Source organism: Athene noctua, chromosome 19 (genome assembly GCF_965140245.1).
Source record: "Athene noctua chromosome 19, bAthNoc1.hap1.1, whole genome shotgun sequence".
NCBI classification, from domain to species: domain Eukaryota; kingdom Metazoa; phylum Chordata; class Aves; order Strigiformes; family Strigidae; genus Athene; species Athene noctua.
Window position 1 is genome coordinate 4,806,184 of NC_134055.1, and position 22,725 is coordinate 4,828,908.

General features: G+C 52.4%; 1 protein-coding gene across 1 annotated transcript; it reads right to left on the bottom strand.

The window, feature by feature from the left end:
• Nucleotides 1-6: 6 nt before the first annotated feature.
• ADORA2B (adenosine A2b receptor) lies at nucleotides 7-21,513 on the bottom strand. The gene is made up of 2 exons (XM_074923208.1): nucleotides 20,743-21,513; nucleotides 7-4,436 (listed from the first exon to the last, which is right to left on the bottom strand). Exons 1-2 carry the CDS (start codon nucleotides 21,069-21,071, stop codon nucleotides 3,743-3,745), a joined length of 1,023 nt encoding a protein of 340 aa, XP_074779309.1. The 5' UTR covers nucleotides 21,072-21,513; the 3' UTR covers nucleotides 7-3,742.
• Between the last annotated feature and the right edge of the window lie 1,212 nt (nucleotides 21,514-22,725).

The window sequence follows — 22,725 nt, forward strand, 5'->3', positions numbered from 1 at the left end:
ATTTCTGGAGATATGTGAACTAATCTGTGGGGATATGGGGATACACACAGTCCAGCAGGTTTCTTAGTGATTCATTAAACCTCGTTAACTCTGCTCGCGCTGTGACTAGCCCCTCCGCCCTTCCAGTGCCTGCAGGGCTTTGTGGAGTTGGCCCCTGGCAGTGACGCTGCCGTGGCTCTTTGCAGCTGGCTGCTCAGAGCAATTTCTGATTCATCACTGGCAAACCTGTACCAGGAACGAGGGCAGGGACCCTTCAGGACCTGGAGACTGATGACAGGTCTGTGCTTCTGCTGAGTTTACTGTAATACAGGATCTTTGGAAGCATCATCCTGGTTGCTGCTCTTTTAAATTGACCCATTTCAGACAAGTCAACAACCTCGTGTTGTCCACACCAGCCCAGGGAAGGGAGACCAGTGCTCCCCGTTCCATGCACCAGCCCGTGAGCTGGGAACCAGCTCCTTGCAGCTCTGGGACTCCCTGCCCATGCTCTGAGGTTGGGCTCCTCCTCAAGTACAGCGTGGCCTCCTACGAGACGCCGTGTGAACACAACACCGCAGGAAATAATGGAGCACAGGCTGAGCCAGGTTGTGTAGGTGGTAAATTAAGCATTCTGTATGTAAATAACAGTTACTGCAAATACAAAATCTGAGCAACATGAGGAAAACACATCCATCTTATGTACATCAGAGCAGTAATGAGTGATAGCTGAATAGCTACAGCTGCACTCGCTACAGAAAGGTCCTCTGCCGTTTTGACTTCACATTTTTATAGAAACCTTCAGAGCTTTTTTTTTTTTCAAGGGGGCAAGGTAGATGTCCTATTTTTATTTTTGCCTTGAAATTACTTTGGCTCAGATCCACGAAGGCGCTCAGTGTGCCTAAAGACCACAGTGACCCGGGCTGTCGTTCCTAACGGCTGGCAACCCGATGGCATGGTCATGCCAAGGGTCTGCATCTGGCTGCGGGAATTCTGGCCCATCAGAGGCGTGTGAAAGGCAGCAGGGTGGGTGCCGAGCTGCAGTGCAAGCTGCCACCTAGGAGCAAGTGTCCTGGGCCCGGCTCTCTGTTGTGCAGCACTGTGTGTTTCAGTCTGTCCGTGCTGTCCAGAGTTTGGTTCATTTTTAGCCAGCAGGAGGGGAGAGATTACATTTTTTGTTGTAAGGATAAATGTGGCTTGAAACCACTTTGCAACACTGCCAGACCTGCAGGTGAAACCCTGCTTGTTTCCAGCCATGATTAACAGAAGGAACAGAGCCAAAGATAATACGGAAGGGAAGGAATGAGAGGAGAGAGTCAAACCTTGCCCAAATGGCAGGAGGTGGCTCCATGTATTAGCTGGACTATGACCAAGGCAGATGCGGCAAAGCTGAACGGGGCTGTTAAAGGAGAAACACTTGGGACAGTAACTTTAACTAGTCAGCTTCTTCTTGGAAATGCCAGTATCTGAGATACTGAGCTGGAGCTAAATTTGGACATTGCATAAACATGTAGAAACCCATTCAGCTCTTACTGATGATTCACCCAGGTTTGGGGCTGGCTGAGCTCCTACACACACGGTAGCGCAATCCATCACGCCCAGTGAACGGTTCTCTGCGTGGTGGGCCCTAAGTCACACCTGCAGCTGCTGCCTGCAGGTCACACCAGCTGGCACAGCAGATGCTGCAGGAACAGAATTTCTTCAGAGAAGCTTTTCAGCTGATTTTACACTCTATTTGTCATATACGCCAGAGAAAGGAAACTCTTGGGGTCTTATATTGCCTCCCTTTTAGTGCAATGCAGTTAAAAAAATAGAAAGCTGATTTCTATACGATTCAAGTACAATTTATCAGGAGCAAACTGCTCCAGGCATCACAGTCTGTCTCCTGGACCTGTTCTTCAGGAACTGGCTGTGTTTAAACTTCCTTCCCTGCTACCTGGCTCTAAAAGGCCTGCTCCCTAGCTCTGTCTCTCTGCATAGGTTACCACTGAAAACCATATTAAATACAGATCCTGGCAGTCCAGCATCTCACTGGTCACGGGGTGATGCTGCTGGCATCGTGTGTTTCGGGGAGAGATGGCACCACTTGGCCAGGCAGGGCCCTTCAGGCGAGACTCCTGTTTGTTAGAGGGGCACAACGTGGTGGCAGGTCTGAGCTAGGCAAGAGCAGCTGTGTCTGTGCCACAGTCAGCCTTGGGGCATGAAGGAGGGAGGCCGTTTGGAGTTTTTCTGACTCCCCTCCCTCTTCCTCTCAGTTGTGGGATGAAACTGCCCTGGTAAATAAAAGACATGCCAGAAACACTGGTTCATTTACAGCAGTGCACGTGTCATCATGCAGTCTGGAGAAGTGGAGCTCGTACGTCAGAAATTAACGCCCCGTTCTTTCTACTTTTGTCTAGTTTTGCATATCGCAGTTACATATGAAATCAAGTGTGGTAATTACCGAGCTGTGGTTGCAGAGAGTTATTAACTTGCCATACAAATTAAGACTGCTCTGCTGTTGAGTGGGATTTGGCCTTACAAAGGGCCAGGACTCCGTGGCTAACTGCAGAGGCCAGGGTAGACAATCTGCGAGGTGACTTTTGCCCCAAAGAGCTTGGCCAAAATCAGGTCACAACTAAAGGCATTTTAGCTTCTCAAGCAAATTAGCTCCCTTCCAGTCTCTTTTGCTTCTGATGCAGGTCAGGATTAAAAAAAAAAATTTAAAATCGAAATCACTATTAGAAAAAAGAAGCACTCACAGCTTTTGGGGGTTACTGGGCTACAGAGGAAGCCCAGCAAGACCAAGTTTTAGGACTCAGGTGAGCTGCAGCATCCAGCTATCACAGCTAAAACCTGCACTTCTGGAAGCACTGCCAGGCTGTCAAGTTTTGACTTGCGAGCAAAAACCTAATTGTAGAGATCATGTCACCAAGGGAGTGTTTGCACTAACCTCAGCAACTCTGGGTCATACTAGTCAGGACTATTAGGGCACTTCTGCCTTTTGCATTTTGATAACTGGAAACAGATTTGAAATCAGACCTGAAGCATTGGTCTGCACAGTGCTGTAAACCAAAGTGATTTAAAGGCAATAAAACCGCTGTTCTAAAACTTCAGTCAACTCTTTTCTAAATTTTTTTTCTTTCAGTAAGTAGGTCTTCCATACTGGGGCCAAAAATAGCTGGCCAGTTCTGATCTTGTTTTCCCATCAACATGGTCACGTCCCTCAGAGCCTGGAACACAAATTCAGTTTCACACCAGCAACTGGGCTAAGTAAGACTTTTTCCCATCAGAGAATACTAGCTGCATCAAACAATTGATGGAATAATTAGGGTATTACCAAAGTGCTGTCAAGTATGGACTTAAAGAACAGCTCAAAAACAGACACAAAATTATTACTCCTAAATGAATCAAAATATTAAAAAAAAAAAAAAAAATTAAAATAAAGATCCTAGGACTTGACATGAGCAGCACAATTGGGGAAACACCCCCAGCAGGTGGGTCTTCCACAGTCAATGTCTGACCTGGAAAGGAAACACAATACAATCACCAGCACTCGCGCAACCTGGGTTTACAGTCGAGGTGAGCTGCACTCAGTCTCCCCAGTCAGGTTATTCCTCTAGGAGGCACTATGTTAATTACAAAAATAAAAAAAATACAGCTGCATAACTGCATAGTGGTCATCTCTGAGCACTCCTCTAGGAGTTAGCTGTAACTGTTCGCACAGGCACGGGGCAGGGTAGTGTCAGGGACAGGCTGCAAAACCCGAGGAGCAGCCTGTGCAAGGTCAGATGGTCACAGAGGCTACTGGAGAGTTCATGTTGGTGACAGTCAGGTGCTGGTTGTTGTCAGTGGTGCACTTGCGGAAGTCGTCCCTCTTACAGAGGATCTTGGAAATGATCTTGCGGAAGGTGTAGCGGAAGTCCCTGATCCTGTAGGCATAGATGATGGGATTGATGACGGAGTTGGCATGGGAGAGGATGATGGCCACGTACATCACCCACTCGGGCTTGGATTTGGAGAACTCCTCATGGAAGTGAGTGATGCAGTTCAAGATATGCAGGGGCAGCCAACAGAAGGCAAAAAGTCCTACAATGATGGCCAGAGACTTGGCGGCGTGGACCTCCTTCTGCAGCGTGGTCCTGGAGTTGCCCATCAGTTCAATCTGATGCAACTGTTTGCAGGCAACCATGAATATCTTAATGTAGATTCCCAGCATGATAACGAGCGGAAGCAGCACGCAGCCAAAGAAGTTGAAATACACCATGTAGCTCATCGTTACCACGTTCTCAAAGAGGCATGAGATGAAGCAGCCATGGTGCTCTGTCCCAGTGTCAGCCCCTGTCTCGTTGGTGGCGTTGGGACAACCACTCATGGCTTTGTTCCAGCCCATAAGCGGAGTCAGTCCGATTCCAAAGGACAGGAGCCACAGCACAGCGATGAGTCCTCTTGCCCGCTTGCCAGTCACCAGACTATTATACCTACAGCAGCAAGGACAAAAGGAAGATAGAGCCATTAAGTAAATGACCACTCGTGACTTCCCTGCAGTTAAATTCATCAGCATTTTGGCTAATGCCACAAAAGCCGCACCCACACCCACTGGGAACCAGAGGGGTAAAAAAATCTCACCTGTGCTTTACACCTACACCAAGTGATTTGGGGAGGTGATTCACTTACTGTTCCTGAGAGGTACGAAGCACTGCCCCTGCCCACAAACAGCCTTCAATAGGAGGTAGGGACTTTGGAGCCTTAAAAAAGGCTTTATCATCCCATGACCCTAAACCACCAACTACAAAGCGGGCAAGAACAGGGGGAAGGCTCACTCTGGATCCACCAACTTACTCTCCTGCTCTAAGCATCCACTGCTGGGCATGTCAGGGCATGCTACTGGGCTACATGAACTTCTGGGCTGACCTATTACAGCTGGGGCAATGCTGGCTCTCAGTCCTGCACTGTGATGAGTAGCTAAAGACTCAAACGAGCATCACCACACACTTACAGCCTTTATACCACAGCCAACTTGCCTCAACTTGGGCTGCTCTTAAGTCTGCAGCAATGCTGGCTTCCACTGGGGACTGCAGCAGTCCCGCAGTGTGATGTCCCTTCCCATGCTACCTCATACACTAAGGTGGGAAGTACACGTGTGTGGAAACCAGGGATCTTACTAGTTTCCCAAACTGTGCGATTCCTGGCTTACACATGCCAGACTTCAGCCCACGCGAGCTTGTTGTGGCTGGATAACAAATACCCTGAAAGACTTTTCTGAGCCAGCATCTGAAGGCAGCTGCTATTGATGGATTGCTTAAGGGAGTTACAGGTTAGGGTTTATGTCTCCATTCAGCATCTCGCATCCAGGCGTGGAGCTGGGAGCCAGGGACACTGGGCTCCTCTCTCCCTCTTTGACATCCCTGCTTTGTGCATCCTCCATCACCAGTGCTGATGTGGGCAGTTTCACTTGGCTCCCAGGGCTGGTGTCTGCCTGCCCTGCTCGTGTATGTGACGTGCCAGTTCTGTAGGACACACGCCATCGAGATGCCCTGAAGGTCTGAGCACAGGCTCGGACCTGCAGCCGCTGAAGCCATCCGTGGTTAAACCACGCAGCTGTGTGTAGCTGCTGCTGCCAAACGGTGCTTGTGCTCTGCTGACCCACCATAACTGGTTGTAAAATTTTTAAATAAACGCCTTCCTTGGGCACCTGCTGCTCTCACACGTGTTACAAAGAAGCTCCGCCGCGGCCCAGGGACAACCTGATGCAGTGCCAAGGGCTGAAGAGCCATGTGCTGCCCCACACCCTGCCTGACCCTACAGACCGGGTGCCTCCGTGGCTGAGGAAACAAAGGTGCCCCTCCAGCCCCAGAGACACAAAGAGAGCTGGAAGCACCAAAAGTCAAGCTGGTTTGGGTGCAACCAGAACAGATGCCAACATCAAAGCATCAGTCAGATTGCTTTTAAGTGATAGGAAGAACCTGGCGACTGCCAGAAAGACATGAGAAAACCATTACTGTCCTCTCCACAGCCAGTTAGCGTCTGCTGGCTGACACGCATGTCCCCCCCTTCCCACACCCTTCTCTTGGAGCTTGTTTATTCTGGCTTGGCTACCCTGCTCCTCCTTTCCTAAGAACGTTTGTTCTGATTTTCTTCCGGCCCGTGAGGCAGGGGAGGGTTTTATTCCCACAGAACCGCAGCTGTGCCTGTGAATCACACTGCAGTTGCCTCCGTGCAAACCGTGTGTCCCTCGCCTCCAGCAAGCTATGAAAGCAGGAGGGTGAGTGGGGAGGGGACTGCCAACACGAACCGGGTGGCAAAGATGGGCCGGGGGGAGCCCTCGGCTCCTTCTGCAGGCTGCTGGGGCGTGGGGCTCGCATCGGGCACGGCCAGGGCTGGCCGAGGGGCTGCGGGAGCAGCAGCCACATTGAGGTGCTGCTGACCTGGAACATGCTCCATGGGGCAGATGGCTAAAGGGCAGGGCCGGCCACTGAGGGGTTTCTCCTGCACTTTTCTCTCAGAAGATGAGAAGTTATCAGACCCAGCATCAGTGAGGCCAAGCCCATTGCTTTCAAAACCCTGTGTTAAGTGCCTGTTTTCAGGAGCCAGAGCTGGTCTGGGGTTGTGGGGCCTGAAAACTTTAAGCTTTGTGTCGGAGAAAGTTCCCAGAAATCCAATCTCTTGGCAAAGTCTGAGTCTTGAGCTACAGCATTGGCCAAGCTTAGTCAGTGCTGTAGGGAGCTGCTGCTGACCTACAGCTCTGCACGTGGGCAGAAATAAAACGTGGCTCCTTGGCTTCTGCTATTCACACTTAGTTGATCCGTTGCTCCTCTGCTGCCTTAGTCATGTCACAGCTCAAAAACCATTGTAGTGAGACTGGAAAATGCAAAAGGGACCCACGTTCAGAAAGAGAAACTGAAGGGTCAGGAGTTTTCTGTGCCTGGCTCAGGCTGTGCAGAGGAACACGATGAGAAGGCACTGCAGCTCGGTGTGCCACGCTGAGGATGGTGTCCCGGTGTCCACTGCCCCGCTCAGGCTGGTGACACTCTGTGCTGCCTCTGGCCGAGAGCACAGGACCCTAAATAAGGCTTCTCCCATCTGCTCTTCTGAACTACTCTGCAAAGATAAGGCTTGGCCTGAAGGTTTACAAAACCAGTTAAAAAGTCACTTAATTTTCCAGTGGCTGCAATGGTGACATGTTTATTTTAGTGTTGCTCGCTCTTCCCCAGCACACACAGCAGAGCTCAGCCAGGGCGGGGTGTAAGCGGGGGCCCCTTCTGTGGGAAGGAGATGGCAAAATGTGCCGTGCTCTGCGTCTGCCAGAGCCAGAGCTGGGCAACGGAGAGCGCTGCAGGTCTGTCAGCACAGGGAAGAGACGGCGTTCATGAAAGTGGAGATAGTCATTCACAGGGAACAGCTGCCCTCCTTAGATTAGCTCTGCTTTCACAAGGACACGTTGCAGATTCCTCCCAACATCTCTGCATTCGGTTGCTCACAGGTGAGGATGATGTGACTACAGAGAAGGGTCTGTGCAAACTGACCTACCAGCCAGGAAGGCCAAGGTGAAACTGGGAATAGCTTGATGTTCTAAAATCATCCACTAAATTACCTCATTATTACCTTAATACACTTATTGGTGGGATACTGCCCGTATTGCCTTGAAGTTAATGCAAGTTAAGCACGTGCTTAAAAATAATGACTGTCACCAGATCAAGGTGTGAAGAGTCTTGTTAGGGAGCAGCAGCCAGGGACAGAGCAACCCCCGTCACAACCCGCCATCAGCAAAAGCAGGCAGGGGCTGTGAGAGCGCTGTGCAGGGACTCAGCTTCTTCCTATGCACTATAAAACACGATCAGGCAGTGAGGAACCAACAGATTTTTCACAGCTCTGAATGCTTCAGCAAACCCTTCCTTCATTCTCTTTTAGGCTTAATATTATTAGGCAAAAAAACTATTAAAGTAAATTTACTCACCTAAGTCTGCTCAATTAATGTATAACAAATATTGAATCTCCTCTATGTTTCTGCCCAGAGGCATCAAATGTTGCTTTAATGTAAATAACAGCTGAATATTTTAAAATGATTTATTGAGATTAAATAACCTGGCAATGCATTAGTTCCTTTTACACCGCCAGGCAAAGTCTCTTTACTGGCACAATCATCATCAAACAGGTAATTATCTCAGCTCCCACCCAGTGCCCCTGCAGTGGACATGCTGCAGCAGCCCTGGTGCCACCCCCCTGTGCTGCCATCACAGAGTGAGTCAGGTTTTTATTCTCCTGACATACACAGCTATGTGCTTGCCACCCGTCTCACAGTCACACAGCCCCGGTTGCAGCAGGTCAAATACTTTAAGGAGAGTCCAGCTGCTTTTACAACATGGGTCTGACCCGCCAGTGTTCCTCTGTGTGTGGAGGGCTGACCCGGGCTGGATGCCAGGTGCCCACCGAAGCCGCTCTATCGCTCCCCTCCTCAGCTGGACAGGGGAGGGAAAATGTAACGAAAGGCTCGTGGGTCGAGATAAGAGCAGGGAGGGATCACTCACCGGTTACTGTCACGGGCAAAACAGACTCGACTTGGGGAAAATTAGTTTCATTTCTTACCAATCAAAATCAGAGTAGGATAATGAGAAGTAAAATCTAATCTTAACGCCTTCCTCCCACCCTCCCTTCTTGCTCAACTTCACTCCCAATTTTCTCTCCCCGGTCCCTGCCAGCGGCGCAGGCGGATGGGGATGGGGGTTATGGTCAGTTCATCACCCGTTGTCTCTGCTGCTCCTTCCTCCTCAGGGGGGGACTCCTCACACTCTCCCCCTGCTCTGGCGTGGGGTCCCCCCTGGGCTGCAGGGGGGTCTCTGCCCCCCCGGTGACCTCCCTGGGCGCAGGGCACAGCTGCCTCGCCATGGGCTGCACCACGGGCTGAGGGGAACCTCTGCTCTGGCACCTGGAGCACCTCCTGCCCTCCTTCTTCACTGCCCTTGGGTCTCTGCAGTTGTTTCTCTCACATACTCTCACTCCTCTCTTTGGCTGCAGTTGTGCAGTTTTTCCCCCCCTTCTTAAACACGTTATCCCAGAGGTGCTACCACCGTCGCTGACGGGCTCGGCCTTGGCCGGCGGCGGGTCCGGCTTGGAGCCGGCTGGCATCGGCTCTGCTGGACCCACCAAAACCTTGCCACACAAACCCAACACAGCATACAAGTGCCAGGCTGCCGGGTCTGTACCTGCTGTGCCATCACCGAAACGGGCCACTGGCAGAGCCTTCAGCCAGGGCACAACACAGCTCTGCCCAGCCACTGGGCCACAGAGTGAGCAACCGCTCTCTCCCCGAGGCTGGAGGAGAGCTGCCCCATGGACTGGGGATGGTTTCCTTCACCCAGAAGACAGCACTGTCGCCTGTGGCCCCTCTACCCCAGTGCTGGCCCAGCAAGGTTCACAGCTTTTCTGGAAGAGCATCGTGGCAACCACCAAAGCGACAGAGCCGTGCAGTAGCGTGGGGTGCAGGAAGGCTCTCTGCATTCTCCAGGCACTATGCTTCCGATTGGTAGGATACTCAGGGTTGGTTTTTTTTGTTTGGTTTTGTGGTTTTTTTTTTTTTTTTCCCAACAGATCCCATTGCATTTCTACTGCTATTTACTAGAGCTGGACACCAGCCAAGACACCCAGGCAGGCATTGCTAAGCACAGCTGGAGCAGCGCAGGACGCGCTGCCAGCCTGCAGCCAGCCCAGCCTCTCCTGCGCAGCAGTGTGGCTCCCGACTGGCAGGAACTGAGTCATGTCCTACACGTACCTGGCAGCTCCCACCCACCCCGGCAGGGACCCCGTGGAGATCACCCAAGCAGAGGCACTGCTGCCCCCGAGCTCCTGTCAAACGAGCGTACAGCAGCAGCCAAGGCTTAATTCAGCATTTGGGGTGATTAGATGTGGGCCAGAAGGCAGCACAGCCTGGCGTCCGGAAGGGCACCATTATTGCCACATTACTTATCTGCAGAAAGCAGGAATGTGGGAGAATCCCCCACCACCCTCAAGCAGCCCACAGAGATGAACAGGTCAAAACGTGGTGCCACACACCCTTCTCCTGGTGCTTGGTGGAGTCTGGTGGTGGCCCTGACCATGACGCCAGCCTGGGCCCTGGCTAAATAAATTACTGAATAAAGAAACCCCAGGTTACCGAAAGAGCAGAACCAATAGCAAAAGTTCGTTTTACTGAATATCTGAGACATGTTGCTGAACAGAAGCGTGATCTGCAAGCTGAGGAACTGTCAGCGCTTGCCACCATGTGCTCCCAGTGCAGTGGTGCCTGGTCCACCACACTGGGCAGCGTTTGCCCACGCAGCCCTTGCCCTGCCCAGGGGCAGGCAGGTGGGAGGTGACCCCTTTGACTGTCACCCACAGAGTGGCATGACCCCCTTACATTTGTTCACCAGGGCAGCCCTGTTACCAAAGTCTTTCCCAATCCTGCCTGCTAGCGGGCCACTGCTGGAGACACAAAAATCGAGTTCCATCATCTCCCTCACGGTCTGGTGACCTGCAGCTGGTTTCTGGCTGTGGGTCCTGGCTCTTCAGACATCTGCAATAGGCTGTCTGCCCACCCAGGCATTGGTGCTGTCCCCTGTCCTTGCTGGGTGCTGACTAAAATCCCTGAGGCTGGCTGAGATACAGCTTCTAGCAACAAAAAAGGATAAATGCACCCCCCCTCGGTCAGGCCTCATCCCGCCAGCAGCCCTCAAAAGGCTGCAGAGCTGCCAGGCTGCTTGTGAAAGCTGCACACGGACAGCGGGTGTTTAAATGCTTCTCTTGTGTATGTAATACAATGCTGAAGCTGCAGCATTAATTTTTCCAGCAGGAAAATTTTATCTCATGATGGATCCTCCCAGGCTTCCTTAGTCCAAACATTTGAACAGGGATGTCTCTGCAACATTAACTGGGAAGAGCCGGTAGGTCCCAACCCTTGTCCTGGCAACTTCGGAGTCTCTGGGCTGGTGTAGGGGAGCCCTTGGAATCAGGCAAGGCTCTAAATATGTTTTGTGGTCAACCTCAGTCTACACTGGCCCTTTGCTGGCAGAGCAGGGCCGGGCAGACGTGTGTCCGTCAGCAGAGCTGTGGTTCAGCAGCAGCAACACCAACGTCCCTGTGCCCCAGCCAGAGGGGAGGGTGTCACACCGCTCCGCTCAAAACACTCGTGCCAGTTCTCCCACTGCCAAACCTTCGATGAGCAATTTTAGTGCTTAAACTCCAAACAGGTGTCTCGTGCTGAGGGCACGTTTGATGGGCTCAGTGGGGAGACACAGGCGTGGTGGCTGTGCAGGGGACGCTGCAGCCAGCCTGGGGCCTCTCCGCACGCCCCGTGTCCAGAGCTGTGGGGGGAGCCCCGGGGACCTCTGCTCCCCACTGCCCTCTCCCCACTGCCCTCCCCGTTCTGCCCCGTGCTCAGGCTGCCGGATGCAGGGAGCTGAGCAGATGGAGACTTTGCAGAACTCGGACTATGCAGGTGCTCCGATACAAACAAGCAGTGATAACTTACATGTTTCTATTTTAAGTGTGAAGGAAAATACACAGACACCTCCATTCACAAGGGGAGAGAGCAATTTGGCTGCCAAGCATTGTATCCTTGTCATCTACTTGCAGCTGTACTTTGCATCTCTCTTTTTTTTTTTTTTTTTTTTTAGCTATAACAGCACGAAATAAGCACCATTGCTGCCGTTCTGGTTGCTCCATGCATAGCTGTGGAATGGAGATCACATACCAGCTGAAATATCCTGGCAGGACATTTTAAATGAATCATAAATTGCACCTTAGAGAGGGGGGGGGGGGGGAAAACAAAACAAGAAAACAAGAAAAAGCTGTCCTTTTTAACCAGGAAGGAGTTGGCGGTGAGAGTGAGAAATCTGATTAACGGTCACGGTATCAGGCGAGGAAGCAGGACATCTGCGTCTGCCTAAGTCCAGTTTTAGACAAATCACTTCCTCCCACATCTGTCCCTATTGTGTGCAGGGGACAGCAGCAGCGTCCCCCGCTCACACACCCGGCCTTCCGCTGGATGGGTTCCTGCAAACCTGCCAGCACCCGCAGCTCAGGTGAGCACACTGGGGTTACGGGGGGGCCGGAGGCACCGCTCAGCACCAGCCTCTCCTGGCTGGCAGCAGCCCCGCTCCCACTCTTGCGCTGTCACGGGAAACCCGCGCGGCTGCAGCCGCTCAGCCCCTGCGCACCTGCTCCAGGGAATGGAGGCACCCCTGAACCCGCTCACCCCCCTCCCTAACCTGTCAGGAAAAGCTGAATGGGCAGAAGGGAGCGATCTCAGGGCAACAGCTCTCCCCAGCTCCCGGTGCCCAGAGCAGGAGCCCATGGGGCAGCACCCCCATGAGCACCCCCCCACCGGGGAGCAGCCTGTGCCAGGCGAGTGGCCCCGCATCGGTGTCACCCTGGGTGACGACACGAGAACCCCCGGCCCTCACACCCAGCCCGGCTGCAGGCTGCTGCTCAAAGCTCGTCTTGAAAAGGGAGGCCAGTGTGTGGGTGCTGCTCTGAGCTTCGAGCCTGGACGCTGGGGGAACCCAGTCTTGCCTTGGCTCCCACCCTCACAGGGTGAGGAGGGGCAAGGGCTCCTTGCCTGCTCACCTCTGGGTCTTGCCAGGTTTCCATTCCTGCCTGCGGCACGTAACCAGCAAGCAATGTTTCAGTTTTAGGTTTGGAGCATCACTAAAAGACATTTCAAGACTGGAAGGCTTTAACTTTCTCCAGGACTTGCTTTGTTTACATTGAATGACATTTTCAGCCTTTCTCTGAAATAAAAGCTAGATGATTTTGAACTAATAAGTGAAGAAGACAAGCCCAGTGTGTGATCAGAGGCTCTCAGGGGCTGCTCCAGACCTGCCATACTGTGTGTTTGCTTGCTGGGAAGCAGAGTCACAGAGCTGCGAGGCAGAGAAAGGCACAAAGAGCAGCACGGAGACCAGGATGAGGCCGCCCGGGGTGAAGATGATCCCTCGGGTGGACACTGGCCAACGGCTGCTCCCAGAGGAAGGTGGGGATGGGGGATGTCTGCCTGGCAGAAGCAAACCTGTTTGCAGCCCCAGGTTAACTATTCCCCAGTTATGAAGACTTCAAATTACTTTTCCCAGGACAAAAATGGACAAAACCTACTTGTCTTCACACCCAGCCATGGCGATGCCTCTCGGGATGAGCTGGGCCTATGGAGGGGAGCGTTCCCTACCCCTGGGTACCCGCGTGTGCCAGCACACCCCAGCCTACCCCTTACAGGCTACAACCACGCCAGGGCCTGCAGCCCGTGAGCTTGGACTATCTAGCACCGACAGGCTTAAAACCCTCTCAGCAAGATATCCGTAACTGTGCTTACCCCTCCTGTGAACAGTTCCTTCCCTGGGGTGGAGGCAGAGCATCTGGGAGAGTGAAGGCTGTTCTCTACAGCCCTCAGAGCTCCCACCTCACACCAGTTTGTCCCCGCACGCCCCTCCCAGGGCTGGCACCTCAGCCCTGCCCCTGCCAGCACAGCACTGGCTCAGGGCAGTGGAACGGCTGAAGGGCATCAGCTTTGCAGGACCTGGAACATGGGAAGGAGAAACGCAGGTGAGCAGAGCTTTGGCCCAAAGCACCCTGCAGGTGGCATGTGTGTGAGTAACCTGGAGGATTGAGAAGGGGAAACTGCAGCTCAGGCTGCTGTGGGAGCACTGGGAGGGGGCCGCAGAGCTGTGCACTTGTTGAACACCGGCTGCCCTGTGATGGGGATGTGTGAATATTTTTCTCACACACGCACTTTCACAGCAGCCCGCAGCCAGGCAGGAATTTGCATTTGCTACTCTGGTTTCTGCCTGCAGAAGCCGGCCCCAGCCAACTCTCGCCCCTGACAAGGTGAGAAAAGGTGACTGAAATCTGAACTAAGACACACACGGGGGGTACAGGCAGGGTGCAGGGCAAGCTGTGGGTTCCCTGCCCACGCTGCGCAGCCCCACGGTGCTGTGAACACCCCAGAGGTGCACAGAGCCCCCAGAGCACAGGAAGGAAATGAGCTCAGCGCTCCACACGCCAGCTCACGCTCCAGCAACCGGTGACATCAAAACATAAGCAGCCCCAAGACACCCATGTGCAGGCAGGAGTGAGCGACACCAGCCCTTCATGCTCCACAGGGTGTTTCTGAGTCCTGTTGCACGGAAGCCTGGTTCTCCCTACCCAGGACTGTGCAGGGCTGAGAGGAGCTGAGCTCTACCTCAGCACCACCCTCCCTCCAGGGCTCTGAAGCCGGTGTTATCTGCCTCGTGGTGCTTGGGGCTAAGAATTTTTGTCATACCAAACCTCCCAGAGCAGTCAGACCTCAGATGTGCAGCACCCAGGGAAGCTGAGTTAAAGGCAGCTGGTAGAGGTGAGATAGGAACTATGATTCAGAGGGAGCTGTTTGGGTGTGATCCTGTGTATAGAGCAGTGGTGTGACCGCTACCCCTCCCAGGCACCCAGTGCCCTGCTCACTCAGATAAGAGATAAGGGTGGGGAGATGGCAGATCTCTACTGGATCACTTTCTGTATGAAATGGGTGCTCAAGCCCTTCCCAAAGGCCCCAAACCGCTGATGTCTCCATCCACCAGCCCCAGCAAGCTGCTACTCATTCACATTCCCTGCAGAGCCCTGACCGGCCGTCCCAAGGGCTGGTGGATCTTGAGTTGTCAGCCCCGAGCCCAGCACCACCCCTGCACCCGGTCCCAGCGTGCTCCGGCAGCTGGAGGAGCCCGTCCTGTCCTCACCACCGGTGCTCAGTGACGCGCCGGTGCCAACACGGCACCGAGGGGTGAGGGCGAGGGCGCGGACACACGCTCACTGCTGTACTCACAGGTTATTTGTGGCTCAGGCCCAGGCCCAATGTCATTCATAGGATTAGGAGATAATCCATTCTCTGGCACATACAAATTCCGTGAGCCCGTTGCTGGACTTTGCAAAGCCTCAAGAGCTGATGGGGAGGGGAAAGGGCTGACACATCTGTAGGCACAGCTGGTGTCACTGATTCCTGGCATCTTGTGGATCAAGTACAGTAACAGGACCCCCAACACCCCCCGCGTAATGACTGCCTGGTATAGCCAAAGGCTGGGACAGAACACTCCTGAAAGGCTCAGTTTTGCAGTCTGTGCTCATCGCTATGACAAACAGAAAATTCATAAAACCCCCAAGAACAAGCCAGTTAATCAACCAAGCAAAAACTTTAAACTGCAAAATAAACCAGTTCACTGTCAAACTATTTTGGTTTAATATCTTTTTTTGTAGAGAGGGCTTCTGAAACAAAATTCTGCCAGATTTCAAAAGTTGCTTTGTTTATCTAAAAATTAATCTGTTTTTTTAATAGATTGAGTTGGCCAAAACTGAAAAAAGCTCCTAAACACAAAGCTCTGGGTTCTGGCTCAGCCCAGAGATCAAGTGCCCTCAGCCTGGAAACGAGGCTTTGAGCCGCTGCTCCCTGACATCTCTGCTACCCCTCAGCTTCTGTGAGAGCTGTGTCGGGGCAGAGGTCTCAAAGACAATTAGTTCCCTTCCTGTCAGGGTTTTTGCTTTTTGGGAAGGAAGTCACCCCCGAGGTGGGGGAAAAATATAAAAATTTGGGATACGCATTTTAAGGAAACCAGGCTGCTCACAACTAAAAATAGCTGTGATTTCCCTCCTCCGGTTTATGGTCATGAGGGCACATGCGATTATTCCTGATTTTTTTATTGTGCTTCTGTGTCCAGAGTCAGCTGCACCTGAAGGCCAGCGCGAGAGGCAGCCCTGTGAGACCCATAGCCAGGCCAGCAGGCGCTGTCAGCCCCCCACTGCAGCCCAAACACCCCCAACGTTCTGCCTGAGTCGAGCTCAACCGACACAAACTTCCTCAAAAAAGTGACAGCTCCATTGCTCAAGCAAACACAGCAGCCCTCCTGCCCACAGCACTCAGCGTGTTTGCCAGGTTTGTTCATATGAAGTTTATGAGTTGATAACCTTGGGCAGGCAGAGTCAACGGTCGGACAGCAGAGGCAGAGCATCCACCGCTCTGGAATAACGATGCCCCCTGTGCTGCTCGGGTCTCAGGATCGGGCACCGCATGTGTGAGCCACACATGAACACGCCTAGGAGTTCATACGAAAGGCAAGGCAAGGATTTCCCTTCATAAAGGAAATGAAGCAAGGGCAGAAGAAGGAACAGCAGCTGCAATTCTGTGTGTCGTTGATGGCACACAGAAAATGGCAGGTGAAGACGAAGGCTCTGAAGTAGATTTTCTCTCCTCCCCAGTGGCTCCAGCCCTCCCACCCGCCATAAATATCCACCAGTTTGCTTTGCTGAGGAACAAAGTGAGAGTTGTTAAGAAATCCAGGAACAATTCTTTGCTGGAGAACACGGAGGGAGCCCCCTCCTCTGCAGGAGCAGGGCACAGCAAGGGCCAGCACCTGTAAAGCATCAGCCAACCCACCTCTAGAAAGGACACTGCACGGCTAAAGGCATCAGATAAGAACAACAGCAATCCAAACGAAATTTGTCCCCATGAGGACAGCAGAAAGGAGCTGGACTGTTGCCTTCATCATGTCACAGATAAAAGGGGCAGCAGCTCACGTGGAGGACTGGCAGCACCAGCAGTGCAACACCGTGGGCAGATCGTGGTCCAAGCGCGGATGCTCTGGCTGCAGCGAGGGCTCAGCAAGGTGCAGAAAGAGAGGGGGCACGGTCATGGATACCCTGTTCTAGTTCATGGCAAAGCTGCCCAGGAACATCAGTCTTGCACTTCTGCTAGGGATAAAATTGAAGATGGGAGAGAACTAAATCCAGAGAGGAAGAACAAGCACCAGATCAGCTCAAATCACAGGGAGTTGGGGCTAATTTTCCCTCCACAGGTCTCAGCTGGGGTGTTTGCCAGGTAGGCAGCAGCAGTGCAGCGTTCACTGTTGTGCAGGTTACGGGCACACACACAGTCTGATGTTGCACAGGGTGTTTCATTCTCCTTTTTCTCTCTAACTACAGATACTCTTCTCCCTTCCTAATTCCTGACACATTTGTTCCAGGCATCTACCCGTACCTAACAATTATTAGCCACACCAAAGGATTTTGGTTAATGCAAATAAAAGGGAAAGATTTTATTCCACCTACAAATCTTTGGCTCGCAGCTGTGGGACTGTGGGGTGAAATCCAACCCTGGAGAAAGGCAGAGAGCAAAAGCCTAACACCGCTCTTGTGCCAAACACTCTGCAGGATGGATTTACTGCTGCTGAAAGATGCTCAATTGCCTGGCTTTGATTTTTCCACTTGGAGGAAGCGCTGGGGGCGGGGAGAGAGCAGATTTTGGGGGGCGGGTGGGGGGTGTCAGGTTGGCAGACGAGAGCAGGGATGGTGCCGTGTACATGGGGGAGCACAGGGAGGGCAGATGCAGGCAGCAGCACTGCCTGCTCAGAAGCACCGGGGTCCCGGAGGGGTGCGGGAGGCAAGGCAGGGTGAGAGTGTGTCTGCAGACGCCCTGGTGTGTCAGCCGGGGGAAAAGGGACCCGAGGAAGGGCTCAGAGCAGCAGCAGCATGAAGTGGGCAGCATGGGCGGGGGCTTCTCCACAAACAGTAAATTTGTCAAAAACAAACAAACAAAAAAAGAGTTACAAGAGACAGAAAGAATTCATGGCTTCAGGTCAAATTCAGCAAATATTTTTAGCCAGAAGAGGGAGGGTTCTAAAACACCATTTTAAAATGTTGTAAGATTTTTTTTTTTGTTCAGCAATTGCTGAGAATTGATGAGAATTCGTTAGCTCCTTTCAAGCAAGGATACCTCCACTTCACAGCAACAGCAGAAGGACTAAGTAATTCAAACAAAAATCTGCCAGGTTGGTCAGGATGGCTTTGTTTCACTGAAACCTCCAAACATTGCTGTTTCAGTTGGACTGAAACAATTTTCCTCTTCCCCATGGGATTTTTTTGGTTCAGCCACAGAACTGAAAAATCCATTATTAGCCTGGCTGTAATGCAAACTTCTCCTGTGCACCCCCAGCCTGCAGGCCTGCCCAGCCTCTCAGTGTGCTTAAATAGCCCTGAAATAGTATTAAGTAATAATGGCACACTCAGTTCTCAGTGTCCCTGCAGAGGTTTCCACAGGGAGCTGGTGGATGTGACAGGGACACTTGTCTGCTCTGCAACAACTGCATTATTTATTGTAATTGCTAGATAGGGCTGGGTACAAATAATTTTCTTAAACATTTAATACTTCATGGACTCTTACCAGCCTCTGCACTGGTCTCCAGAACGAGTGTTTTAGTGAAAAAAATTTTTCATAAGGTCACCATTCCTACAAATTGATGACCAGCTTTCCCTTCCCACAGCACAAACCTCCTTCCAGAAACAGCACGTGCATCTACCTAGAGCGGGTGGCTGGACAAGTTCCTCCCTCCTCGCTGCTCCTCGGGAGTAACGACGCCGACGAGACAGCTCTAACCAAGCCTTGGTTGGAAAACTCCAGTGCAGTAGAGGAGTGTTTTGCCAGTGTAGTTTTATAACCTCCTCTAGCCTCTTTTGATGTTGGCTGTACAAATAAAAAACAGTCTTTCAGTACCAGCCCATAAATCTTCTGTTGCCGAAGCAATGACCTGTCCATTGCCCTGCGCTCCCAGCAGTGAGACACCTCTGTCCTTTTAAAGGCATTTTACTTACTGGTCACCTCTGAAAGCAATGAAATGGGCCTCAATGCCGAGACCGAGTTTAATCCAAATTTCACACTCCAGCCTAGGATGGGACTCCTTGATCTCCATTTATAGCTGAAGGGGCTGGATGTGTCTGGGTAGAAGTGCTCATAGGAACAAAGATGTTTGTGCAAATGGAATAAAAGATTTGGCCTAAGACGTGGTGAAAAAGCAATGCCAGGAGAGGATCCCGAAGCAAGGCAAAACCGCCCTGGCATTTCATCCCACACAGGTGTATGACCTGACCTCATGGAGAGTCGAGGAAACCTGCTAGAGACTAGGAATGTTCAAAAAAAAAAGAGAATGGAGGGAAGAACTTGCTGTTTTGTCAGTTGGCAAAACCCCTTCTGCAAACATGAAGATGATCCCCTCAGAGCGTTTCTGATCTGCTACTCTCTCCTCGGATTCCAGCAGAATAAAACCCCATCTCACAAGATTCAACTTCACTTGTGGTACGAAGGAGAAGAGTCATGGCCATGCTTGAACAGCCTGCTTGTGGAGAGTGGTGTGATTAGACTGAAACGTAAAAAACTCCAGCCTGCTTCTGTAACTGCTGCTTTGCCACCACTAGCCCCCACCCCAAGAAAGCCCCGAATAACTAACGGAAGAGTCACCAAAGCATTATCCAGAGCCAGCGTGTGTCTCCGAGGCCAGCCGGGTGGCTGGGACGGTCAGCAGCTGGTTCTGGGGTGCTGGCAGCCCGAATGGCTCTGCCCCGCTCCCGCCTGCGCAGACCAGGGCTGCAGCTCGGCTCCCGCTCACTCGACAGCCCGTGCAATTTCCATGCACTGTGCAGACATCTATTTCCACTACCAGTTTTTATCATCTGCCTGATGACTAATTAATATTTGCCCAACATAGGGGAGTTCTCCGATGCAAGGTGCTGGAACAGTGTGAAGGTTTGGGGTTTTTTTTAGGTCATTTTAGGGTGAATTCATCGCCCATGCACGGGAGATATCAGAGAGGAGCAGAATCTAGGAAAGCTGCAGTTTACACCGTTCAGCTGAGGTCCCTGTGCCGGACCTGCCCTGCTTTCCCACAGCTTCTGCTTCTGCTCAGTCCCCTGAGCAGCCCTGGGCTCCCCAGGGGGCTCCATCGATGTCTTAGTCTCAGGGTGGGACAACAGAGACGTTAAAGGAGACCGAGACTCAGGTCATTTGTAATGCAAAGCCGGGGTTTTGGTGCACTTAAGCTTATGAAAGATGCTGCACCAACTCACTGGTGAAGTGCCTGTAAATTATGTTCAGTACAGTTTTCCCTATTATATTGCAATGTCCCATGAATTAGAAGGAAACCGATTTACGTCTTTGATACTGCACTTGGATTAAAGTCTAAACTGTAAAATTCTGCAGTCTGATGCACGAATGCTTTCTCCTTCCACAGCGTACACACAGAGCTGACACCTTCTGACATTTACTGATCTACACACTCTCTCACGGTAAGCATTCAGAAGGAAAAGGTATGTAGGCAAGCACTGAAATACCGTTTTAGTATTTGTAGGTGCAGTAAATGGCACTTTCAGTCCATTCGTTATGTCCCTCTAAAAACTGGAAGACAGCCTAGTTAGACTCCAGTCCTAGCTGAAAATGTGAAGTATGTACAAAGATGAATTTCAGCCTTTCTGAAAGTATTGTGACCTGAGCTCAGGAAGAGAGAAGAGCTCTTACAGAACAGCCTGTAAGAACCTCTTACAGAACGACTTCTCTAATAGGCTGGGAAGTAGGAGAAAGAGTGGTTGCTCCTATATTTAATTACCTGGGAGATGCCCAGACACCACAGTCATGGGGGCTGTATAAATACCTACACAGATTAGCTACAACCACCCCAAGCACACTGCTACATCACTGCACAGCCCCCCCAAGAAGCCGCTGACCCTCCCAAAACAAACATCCTCAAGAAACTGAGCTCCCGGGTGTATTTTGAAGCAAGAGGCAGGATACTGAAAAAACCTGATCCCAATCCTGCAGCCAGTGAGTGCAAAATCTCTGTTATTTTCATCACCGCCTGTGAGTAGCAAACCTCTTACGGCGACAGGAGGGACTAGAAGCTCCCGCGCTCTAAGGAAGGTGACAGTGGCTACCTGCGTCAGGGAGCGTGGCTACCTGCGTCCACTCCAGTCTCTTACCTCAGTGGGATCTTAATAGCCAGGTACCTGTCGATGGCCACCGCCAGCAAGCTGAAAATAGAGCTCTGGGTCAGCACCAGCACGAAGCAGGCGAAGAAGAGGCAGCTGTGAAAATCCACCTGGAACCCGATGCTGATGGTGATGGCGAAAGGGATGGCTAACAAACCCACGGCGATATCAGCCACTGCCAGGGACACCAGGAAATAGTTGGTTGCGTTCTTCAAGGTGCTGTTGATAGCCACGGCCCAGCAGACCAGGACGTTGCCGGCGATGGACAGCACAGCGATGATCAGTTCCAGCACGATGTAGGTGGTTTTCATAGTGTCCATGGCGAGAGCCCGGGGCGAGGAGCTGCAGCCGCTCACGAGGAGAAGGTGCTTTCCACCGGGCGCCCGCCCGCAGGTACCAACAGGCCACGGGGCAGCGCTTCCCGGAGACAAACACCCATGTCCGGGCTCTCCGCCGCCTCCCGCCGGGGCGTGGGGGGCCGGAGGGGCGCGGCGAGCCCCGGACCGCGGCCCCCCGCTGCCCGCACCGCCCGGCCCCCGGGGGGCATCCGCGGCAGCGCTGCCGCCGCCGGGCACGGAGCACCGAGCACCGATCACCGATCCCCGCCCGCCGCCGGGCCCGCCCGCCGCCGGGCCATCCGCCGGCACCTCGGGGCGCGCCGCCGGCGGGACGGGACGGGATGACGGGACGACGGGACGGGACGGCCCCGCCGCCGCTCCGCCCGGGGATGCTCGGCCGCCGCCCGGTCGCTCCGCTGCCCGCGGAAACCCGCTGCCGGCCGCGGCGGGGCTATTTCTGCACATGGGGCGAGCGGGGCGGGGAGTTCGCGGCGCCCCGGCGATTGGACGAGAACCGGCGGGCCCCGGGACGGCACCCCCCCCCGCCCGGGACCGGCCCCCCCCCGCCCGGGACCGGTACAGCCCCCCCCCGCTGCCCCCAGCCCCGGTGGCCGAACCGACGGGCTATTTGCTCGCCACGGGCGTGTTTTCAGGGCCACTTTGCCAAAGGAGGAGTGATGACAAATTCCCCAGAAAGTTTCGGTTCCCGGCGGGTCGTGTGTCCCCCCCGACTCCCCAGCCCTCCCCCACATGGGCTCAGGTATTGCTACAGCCTGCGGGGACACCGGCGGCGGTATTGCCACACGGGGAAAAATCCCCAGGAGCAGTGCGCTGAGCAAAAAGAAAAGATTTCACAAAAATCATGACAGCACGCAGCCTGTGGACAGTTATCACGCAACGTGACATTTCCTGATGTAAGAAAATGGCAAAATACTATGGGTTAGCAAACACTTATTACTCACAGGACTACAGTAGTTCAGTTTAGGTCGAAGGAACTTGGAAAAAAGTAAAACCTGATGAAACCACCAAAGAAAGCCTGCACTGATGGATCTTAAAACCAGCAGAGAATATGAAGATAAATAAAATTTAGTAACTACTTAGCTTTTCATCACAACTTTATACTGTGTTCACCATCAAAACAGATCAGAGGTTGAACTTCACACCAGTTTTGTAGCATCCAGCAGCACTAAATAATCCAGGACAGAAACTGGAAAAAAAAATCCAAACAATTAAGCAAAAACCCCTTCCCAAAGCAAACAAAGTAAAAGAAATTGCTTTTTTTTTTTTTTTTTTTTTTTTTACCACAGTTGGAAATTAAATCCCGTGGAAGGGAAAGTTTTCTGGGGACCCAAAGTTAAAACAGCGCAAAAATACATGGGAATAATTGGATCGAAATTATTTCTATGGACATGGCATAAATGGAAACTCTCTCACTGACTAGCAGTGCTTTGGGTCAGCCAGCCAGGAGGAGCCTCTTCTCACTTGTACTGAACGAAGCTGTTGTTGTCAGGGGGGACATCCCAGGAGCAGAATGCTTCAGGATGACTGGGATGCTGAAGGGAAGCCATGGCTTGGTATGTTTAATTCGATGGGGTGTACATCAAGGCTCCCTTTGCTTCTTTTAGACAAAAAGATC

What these genes read in the sequence shown, in the direction of transcription:
- ADORA2B (XM_074923208.1), bottom strand. Translation starts at nt 21,071, where the DNA reads ATGGACACTATGAAAACCACCTACATCGTGCTGGAACTGATCATCGCT. An exon ending in GCTATTAAGATCCCACTGAG is followed by an intron (nt 4,437 to 20,742) that starts GTAAGAGACTGG and finishes TTGCTGCTGTAG; the next exon opens with GTATAATAGTCTGGTGACTG.